The 9629-nt window shown below is 33.1% G+C and overlaps 1 protein-coding gene across 1 annotated transcript; it reads left to right on the top strand.

Moving 5' to 3' along the window:
- The first annotated feature begins 6849 nt into the window (after positions 1-6849).
- LOC111309886 (cytochrome P450 714C2-like) lies at positions 6850-9104 on the top strand. The gene is made up of 5 exons (XM_022908887.2): positions 6850-7310; positions 7386-7612; positions 7700-7947; positions 8078-8432; positions 8528-9104. The coding sequence occupies exons 1-5, from the start codon at positions 7016-7018 to the stop codon at positions 8951-8953; spliced, it is 1551 nt and encodes a 516-aa protein (XP_022764622.2). The 5' UTR covers positions 6850-7015; the 3' UTR covers positions 8954-9104.
- The last annotated feature ends 525 nt before the right edge of the window (positions 9105-9629 follow it).

The following is a 9629-nucleotide window of genomic DNA, read 5'->3' as shown; positions in this document are numbered from 1 at the left end:
AAAAGCACATTCAAATCCATTTCTTTTAATGTATTATAAGTTCAAAAACGATAAATATTTAACAAAATATGACAAAAGTATGAAACATGTTCTAAAATCTAAAATTTCTTTAGGTTTTATTTGTTTCGTTAAAAATAACCTTCAAAAGATGATTTTTTCATTTTCTGATATTTGGTAGACATAAAAGTGATTGATAAATGAAAAATATTTTATTGATCAACAAAAAATAATGTCTTTTTTCTTAATTATCTTCTTTTTTAAAAAAAGAGAAGATAATTTAAAAAAAAGAGTTATCTATAAGCACGGTTACTTACTAAGGCTTGTAAGCTTGGTTTGACTTGAGTTAGACCTTGGGCATGATCTTTTAGGACTCAAAATGATACTATATTAATAAAAATATTTTTGTTTAGTTTAAATTCAAAATTATTTAAAAAATATTAATTTAAAAACTCTATTAATATTTTATTTTAAATATTTCTATTTGGAATATAATAAAACATACTTATTTTCATATTTTAATAATAAAATTTTTTATTTAATTATTAAAATAATAAATTATTAATATTAATATAATAAATAATAATTTAATTATTTTAATAATGAATATTATTTCATATAACAATAACAATATTATTTTATTTAACTATTATTATTATCATTTGAATAATAACTTTTTTTAATGTGAATATTTTTGATCATATCTTAAAATTTGTAAACTAAATATATAATATTTTTATATTTCAATGACAACTATTTTTTTATATTACTATTTCAATAGCATAAATAAAGATAGATAATATTTTTTTATTTAATAATCAATATTTTCAATACGAAATATTAATATATTAATAATATAAATATTTTTAATATTTTAATAATATCTATTATTATTTTTAATCATTTATATTAATATAAATAACATTTTAATCTTAAAAAAATTTTTAAAGTATAATTATTTTAAAATTTCAATATTAAAGTGCTAAATTTTTAATATTTTAATAGTAAATATTTGCAGTATTTTAATAGTAAAACCTTTTCAATAATTTATTAGTAAATTCTCTAATATTTATGTTAATATTATTATTTAAAATACATCTTGGTAAAAATAATTAAATAAAAATAATATTTTTAATCGAATCATTCAAACAAAAAATTCTCTATTTTTACAGAATATCAACATTTTCCATTGGTTTTTTTTTTTTTCTTGAGAAAATAAAAATCTTCATTCATTCATTGGTAGAAAATCAGTCTGTAAGACATTACACAAGAATAATGGAGGCTCATCTATCCAATACATGTCCATACTAGTGTTAAGTCCATGCTTAGCTAGGTTGTAGGCAGCCTCATTCCCCTTCTTTCCTATGCGCGTCAGTTACACATTGTAGGAATCTCTCTATCAGCTCTTTGGCCTCTGCAATGTTCGATCCTATAGGGGAAAGATCAGGTTCCACCATTTTAATCTTCTTCAGTACACCTAATGCATCTCCCTCAAGTACTATAGATTGTATTCTCATATCCTTAGCAAAATTCAAAGCCTGAACTACTGCTCTTGCTTCAATCAGGTCTTCAACTGTCCATTCTTACAATAGAAGCACCTATAAACTGGCTATTTGAGTCTTTGATGATAACTCCTATTCATCCTTTTTTATCTTTTCTATTCAATGCCCCATCAGAGTTCACCTTATAAAACCCAGTTCTAGGTGCCTTCCATCTATCCCCTAGCAACTATTGTGCCCGTTCAACACGCTCCTGCGCATTGTTAAATTCCATTATGTATGAAATTTGCAGCTTGGCTTGACGTGGCTCTCCTCTAACCATGACCTTCTTTGTTCCTGTTCATCTAGTTAACCCAACATGTGACAACCAGCTGCAGTAACTGATCTTTAGTCAGTACTCTTATCCAGTCTTTTAGCTGGTCCATCCCCCATTATCATCTTCAACCTGTCTATCCCAGTTATACTGAAGTTGGTGCCATATTCCTTTTACAACACAACCATTAAGTGCATGAAGAGTTGTTTCCTCACCATTATTGCATTTACTACATGAACCATTAACGAGAATTCCTCCTCGTGTAAGGCCCTGTAGGGTAGGAAGTATGCCATGACATGCCCTCCATAAAAATATTTTTATTTTGCTTAGAAGGGCTGCTTTCCATATATTCTCCCATAACCCGTTCTCATTACCAGTACCTTGCATTATGGTACTCCATCCCTTATGACAAAGTAGTTTGTATCCGAATTTAACATAATATTTTCCACTTTTATCATAGTGCCAAACCAATACATCTGAGTTTTCTTTTCTGCTTAAAGGTATTGTGCTTTTGACCTTCGCTACTTCTACTTCAAACATCTCCTGCAGTAACTCTTGTTTCCACTGCCTGTATTCTGATTGATAAGATGCTCCACCAAACCATCTACATTCCAGTCCCCTCTTTGTGAGCGGATAAGGAAATCTTTATTGTGTGGCACCCATTTGTCCTTTCAAATCTCGATCGATTTCCCATCCCCCACTCTCTACATGGTGCCCCGCTCTAGAGTTGATATTGAACTCCAAATGCTGCGCCATGTTGAAGAAGGGTTGCAATCCAATTTTGCTTCAAGAATTGATGTCCTCGGGTAATATTTGGCTTTAATTCATGCACCAAAGTGTTTGATTTGCTAGCAGTCTCCACCCCTATTTCGCCAACATCGCATTGTTAAATTTCTCTATTTCACGGAAGCGCCTAATCCTCCCTTTTTCTTTGGTGTAGACATTGTCTCCCAACTAGCCCAATGGATTCTTCTTTTGTCCTTGCTTTGTGCATAGTGTCTTTGGTAACAAGAAGCAACTCATAGCATAGTTTGGAATTGCCTGTACAATTGATTTTAGATACACATCTTTTCCCCCTTGTGACAGCATACGGTAATTTCTTCTTGGCTAACCGGTTGCGCATTATATCTTTAAGCTCTCTGAGTGCTTTCCTTCTATCCCTCTCCACCATGGAAGGTAAACCTAAGTACTCCTCAATTCCCAGAACCTTCTTAACCTCCACCTTACTTCTATCCTGTGTATTAGTGCTTAAAAACAAAGCCGACTCAGCAAAGTTTATGCATTGTCCAGAGCTTTCTTCATACCGCCCTAGCATGTGCCTCATCATTTCGCTTTCGTTTCCATTTGCTTTTGCAAATAAAATATTGTGTCGGCGAAAAACAAATGAGTAACTCTAGGTGCAGATCTGCTTGCTTTTAGGCCATTAAGCAGCTCCTCATTCTGGTACTTCTGAAGTAGGGATGATGGCCCTTCTATACAATTTAGAAATAGATAAGGAGAAAGTGAGTCTCCTTAACAAAGACCTTTTTTTGGTTTGAATGAATAAGTTATTTCACCATTAACCACTATTGCATATGACACAGAGGTAACACATTTCATAATCAGACTGATCTAACGCCTACGAAACCCCAACCTAGTCATCACTTTAGCCAAGAAATTTCATTCCACTCGATCATAAACTTTACTCTTGCCTAGTTTTAGCGCAAAGCAACCATCCTTCCACTGGATTTTATTTTTAAGTGTGCGCAAAAGTTCATAAGCAATCAAAATATTATCAGAAATAAGATGCCCCGGAAGAAGAGCACTTTGAGCTTGACTAATATAGGAAGTTAGGAAAGATTTGAGCCTATTGACCAGAACCTAAGCTAGAATTTTGTAAATGACATTACACAAGCTAATTGGTCTAAACTGGTTAACACTGGTAGGCTCTTTAACCTTAGGAATAAGGACAATGTATGTTTGGTTAATGGACTCTAAATCCCTATCCCTATTGAGACATGCAAGACAAAAATTAATAATATCATTTCCAACAATACTCCAAAGTTTCTAACAAAAAAGTGCAGGTATACCATCTAGCCCGGGGCCTTTGTTGGGTGCATCTGTTTAACAGCATTTAGGTCTTCCTCCGCGTGGAACTCTGCAAGAAGTGAGGTGTTCATATCATCTGAAATCTTTGTTTCCACTGCCTCAAGAACATCATCAAAATTATTGGTCTTATTGGACTGAAAAAGTTTCATGAAATAGCTTGTGGCAATATGTTTAACCTCATCCTCCTCCTCACATCAATCCTCGTTTTCATATTTTAGCCCTTTAATGAAATTCCTCTTCCTACGCTAAGAAGCATATGCATGGCAAAGTGCGATGTTTCTATCCCCTCCCCTTATCCAAGATATCCTTACCCAACTGTTGCCAAAAAACCTCATCTTTTGAAGAAGCACATTAAGCTCTTCCTTTATATTCCTTCCTCTTTCTAGCACCTCATGATTCATGCCTTCCAAGTGGTAATTTTCCAGCTCCCTTTTCAAGCCATTAATTCTCTGCCTCATGTTAAACCTTCCCATTTGCCATCTTTTCAATTCGGCACCTGTCCTTTGTAAGTTTTCATGTACACATCCATACAACGTATCATTCCATGCGTTTTTAACCACCTTTTTGCAATCAACCTCATTGGCCCATGTAGCTTCAAACCGCAATTTCAACTTCCTCCCTTGTTTCATCCTTCTTACATTTCTTTTCGGTGTTCATCGGTATTGACACGTGGTCAGAGATTGTAGCCACCAAGTGTTACTTTGTTTCATTGTTTATTACATTGAATTTTTTATTGAAAGTAATTTAATTTAAAAGTGGACTCTTTGAGCTTTCCAGCAAAACAAAAAATAAATTAAATGATAATTTAATTTAAAAGGACGGCCGAATCTCCCCTTTTTCTTTTTCTTTTTGTCTTTGATTCTGTGAAAGTCAGGGCCGAAATCTCCACTTAACGAGGCACAAAAGTCTCCTCTCTGTCTCTATCCATCCAAGCTCATCAGCCCAAAGAGTGCGCAGACAGTATCTCAGCCAGCCTAAATAGGCCCACTGAGCCCAAACTTTGCCAACATTTACAAGTGGAGGAACTTAATTAGCAGAATCTTTTACCATCCAAGTTATTAAGATAATTGATTTTCAAAATCTCATCCAATATTTTTTTTTTATTACAAAAAATTTAGGTAGGAAGGATATCTTATTCCAAGATCAGACATGCCGTAGGTTTCAACAAAAATTTAAATTGAGTAGATAATCTGATATTCATCATTTAATATATATATATATATCCGATCTAATTTTTTAAAATGTCACATGATAAATTAATTACAAATAAAATTATAAAAATTATATTTTATTTCTAAAGAGTTTTCAGATTTCTCTCTTTCCACGCAGCTTACAGCCATCTGTTTAGAATATAGAGAAAAAAAAAAGAAAAAGTCGGAACACTATTTCTAAGATTGTTATCCATGTGAAACTTAGTCAGGGTCCACCTATTTCTTCTCCGGGATTCCAGGACAAGAAGCTTTCAATCTATAAAACAATAATAACAAAAATATGTTCTTTTTCGATAAAATCCGGACTGGACGCTTTGACCCTCGCCTAAGATGCAAATGTTGGAAATTTCTTCGCTTGTTAGACTAATGTTTTGATTAATGCTTTTATTAATTGCATTTTTATTTTTTTAATAAAATGTAAAAGTAAAAAAATAATTAAAATTAAAGTAATAGAAAGCAAAAAGTAAAAACAGCAATCCAAATTTATAAAATACGGATAAGATTTTAACCCAAAATCACATATAAGACAAAGACAACCGTGTCAATTAAGCCAACTTGTCCTTGGTCCACAAACAGAATGCATGTCAAACAATTATCCAATAGCATGGATGGATGTGGAGTGGGAGAATTGCCCAAAATGCCTTTGATGTATAGAAAAATATTAAAAATTAGGAAAGGATTCATTTATGTCACGATAACACTAAAAAGTTTTATATTTTTTAATTATTAATTTAATAGATTTAATTGATGAAATTAAATAATTTTTTAATTTATTTCTCTCTTTATTTAAATAAATGATTAAAAAAATATAAAACTTCTAATTTTACATTAATTTAAGTTGGTTCCTCCGTTGTTATTAGCTAAAAAATATGAGGAACAAAGCAAAACAATACTTCCCAGAGCCGATTGTCACCAACCTCACAATCTAATCTTGCTAGCCTGTGTGCTAACTAATTGGCACCCCATTTTGCGTGAGCACAAGTGAAGCTAGTACAAGAAGAAGCAAAATTCGGAATATCCACTATCATCCGGCCTCGCCCATCCCACAAACTATCACTAGGCTTGATCTTAGAAATGGCTACCAATGAATCGCTCTCCACTACAACCGAACTAAGGCCGTGGTGGCATGCCACATCAACGCCAAACAAAATAGCTTCAAGACTTAATCGTCTGTTGTATTTTTTTATCTTTAATTTTCTTTTTATACATATGAAGGGATCTATGAATAAAAAAAAATTATAAATATCAAAATTTAAATATCAAATTTACTAAATGCTAACGTTTGATGATTATAATATGAATCAAGCAAAAGTCCAAATTATTTTAGCTTTAAACGTAAACAATTGTAATTATATATATAAATAATACTTAGTGTATTGTTGAGGGTTCATATTCCTTTTGGGGCCCATTTTAGATAATAATAATGATGATGATAATTAAGGGTCGATATTTTTTTACCTTAAAATTTGTACTCATATATGAAGAATAATTCGTGTTTTCTGAGGGATCATATATAAATATAAAAATATATATTTTTTTATATATTTGTTTCAAGCTCCAATAATGATAATATTTTAAAAAATCTTGGGGCCATCCTCCATCCCACCCACCCCAATGTGGCTCCCAGCCGGCCTTCACAAAAAGATTCTCCCACTTCAGCAATTTTCCTTGGTAAAAAAAAAAAAAGTCTTAGATCACCTCGATGCTCAACAACACGTGAAATTATTAAATATAGATTACGGGAAATTCAAATTTGGAACAGGTCGATCACATCTTAATTAATCGAATATAATCTTTTCATTTTCATTTTAGAATCACCAAAAAATTTCTATAATCCAGGAGAATAATCGACGTCAGCCGCACCACCTAACTACAAAAACAGACAACAAGGGGAGTCAATCCAAGCTATGGAGTTGCATTTGGTGCTTGTGAAGATCTTACTGACAATTCTGTTGATCGGGTTCATTAACCTGATCAAACGTCTGTTTGATGCTCTGATATTGAAGCCTCGACGGCTTTGTTCCAGGCTACAAAAGCAAGGAATTGAGGGTCCTCCATCGTCCCTTTTACTAGGAAATCTCCAGGACATAAAGAAGATAAGATTCAAGTGGTCAAAGTCATTGGAAGAAGGAAATCAGGATATAACCCACAATTGCTCTTCCCTGGTGTTTCCATCCTTCGACAAATGGAGAGAACAGTATGGTATAACATATTAGATGCTGTTTATTACTACATTAATGTTTTGGCTTTCAGGTACTAATAAGCTTTGGCTTCCAGGTTCAACATTTATGTTTTCAATGGGAAACACACAGATTTTGCATTTGAGCAGCCCAGAATTACTCAAGGAAATAAGCATAAGCACCTCATTCGCTTTAGGAAGGCCTTCCACTAACCAAATAGCGGTCGAACCGTTGCTAGGACAAGGCATAGTAGCTGCAAATGGAGCACTATGGGCACAACAAAGGAAAATCCTTGCTCCTGAATTTTACATGGAAAGGGTCAAGGTATTTTTCCATTAATACAAATTAATTTGGCAATATTCAACCGTCCTTGAATAGTTTTGACAACAACTGATCTGTCAACATCTGTAGGGTTTTGTGAAATTAATGGTGGAGTCCTCAATTACGATAGTAAACTCATGGAATAGTAAGATTGACAGTGAAGGTGGAGTTGCGGACATTAAGATTGACGATTATTTAAGAAGTCTTTCTGGAGATGTTATCTCAAAAGCTTGTTTTGGGAGCAATTACTCCAAAGGGGAAGATATTTTCTTAAAAATTAGAGCTCTAATAGATTACGTACCGGCAAGAGTTTTGTATCTGTCAATTCCTGGAACGAGGTTCAATTTCTTGTTTCCTTTTGCTTCTCCAAGTTTCCTGACTTGAACCGTTTTGAATGAAAAGAACATGAAAAATAATTTTCGAAGAAAACTGATGTCTAATGGCAATTATTGAATTTGAAAATTTCAGATATCTTCCAATCAAGATCAATACGGAATCGAGGAGATTAGAGAAAGAAATCCGCGCCTTAATCTTGAAGGTTGTGAAGGAAAGAGAGGAAGGATCATCAGAAATGGACTTATTACAAATTATCCTTGAAGGTGCTAAAAGCAGTAATTCAGGCCAAGATGAAACAAATCGCTTCATTGTTGACAATTGCAAGAACATGTACTTGGCAGGGTATGAGACTAGTGCAGTGACAGCAGCATGGACATTGATGCTATTGGCCTTATATCCAGAATGGCAAGAAAAAGTTCGAGCAGAAATTCTTGAAATTTGTAGCGGTGAATTGCCAAATGCCGACATGCTCCTCAAGATGAAAACAGTAAGTGCACATCAATCCTGGACTTGTATTAATTAATGTCAGAAGAAAATGAAATTCCGAATCTTGCTTAATAATTTTATTGGATTATTTGGCAGGCAACAATGGTGATTAATGAGGTACTGCGGCTCTATCCTCCAGTCAGTTTTTTGACTCGGGAAGCACTCGAGGACATCAAATTAGGGGATATTAATGTTCCTAAAGGAGTTAATCTTTGGATAATGGTAGTCACACTTCACACAGATCCTAGTATATGGGGACCTGATGCAGATAAATTCAATCCTGAAAGATTTGCTAATGGAGTTACCGGGGCATGCAAGTTTCCTCATGTGTATATGCCGTTTGGTACAGGATCACATACTTGTTTGGGACAATACTTTGCCATGGCAGAGCTCAAGGTCCTTTTTTCTCTTTTATTGTCAAACTTCAGCTTCTCGCTCTCACCAAGATATAAACATTCTCCAGCTATGAATTTGATTATGGAGCCTCAGTATGGAGTGGATCTCCTCGTCAGAAAGCTCTAGATCAATAATTAAACTTTCACAATTCAGATTGTGTTGAACGTGTCAACTACTTTGCAAACATAACATCTTATTCAGCCCTATAAAACCTTTGTTTTACTGTGATCATATCTGAAAAAAAAATAATAATAAAGACTTGATAAGATTTCATAAAGCAAGCATCTTGTACTTAATTGTTTTATAAAATTATTAAGTCATGGTTTTCTTGTGAATTTATGTTATATCTGTTCACTTACTAAAGTTAAATTTTTTTTTTTATGTTGAATGGTTAATATGATACTAAAATTTAAATTTGGTAAGTTCTATTTGTATGCAAATGAGTTTATCCACGTGGTATACCTTTTTTTTCCTTTTTACTATTAATATTAATCTACACAAGAGTAGGAAGAGTATTAAGTGTTATTATCCCAGATAAAATCTTACATTTTCTCTTATCTTTTCAACTAGTAAAAATTGATTCTACGTTAAATGCTTAATACGACCAATCTCCCAATAGGTTATGCAAGCATCAATTACATAAGAAATTATTGGGAAGAGAATTAATTCTGTAACTTTTAAATTGAGTTGTCCAATTCTCAATTTTATCCTTCTATAGCAAAAATATTTATCAGAACTTGCTTGGTGCAAAAGTCGTTTGGTTCAATTTGATTGAATAACAATACAAAATCCAAACTGAATC

Source organism: Durio zibethinus, chromosome 19 (genome assembly GCF_047325235.1).
Source record: "Durio zibethinus cultivar Kanyao isolate XHJ-2024 chromosome 19, ASM4732523v1, whole genome shotgun sequence".
Taxonomy (NCBI): Eukaryota; Viridiplantae; Streptophyta; class Magnoliopsida; order Malvales; family Malvaceae; genus Durio; species Durio zibethinus.
The sequence above is the reverse complement of the archived record's forward strand: the minus strand, read 5'-3'. Positions and strand labels throughout refer to the sequence as shown.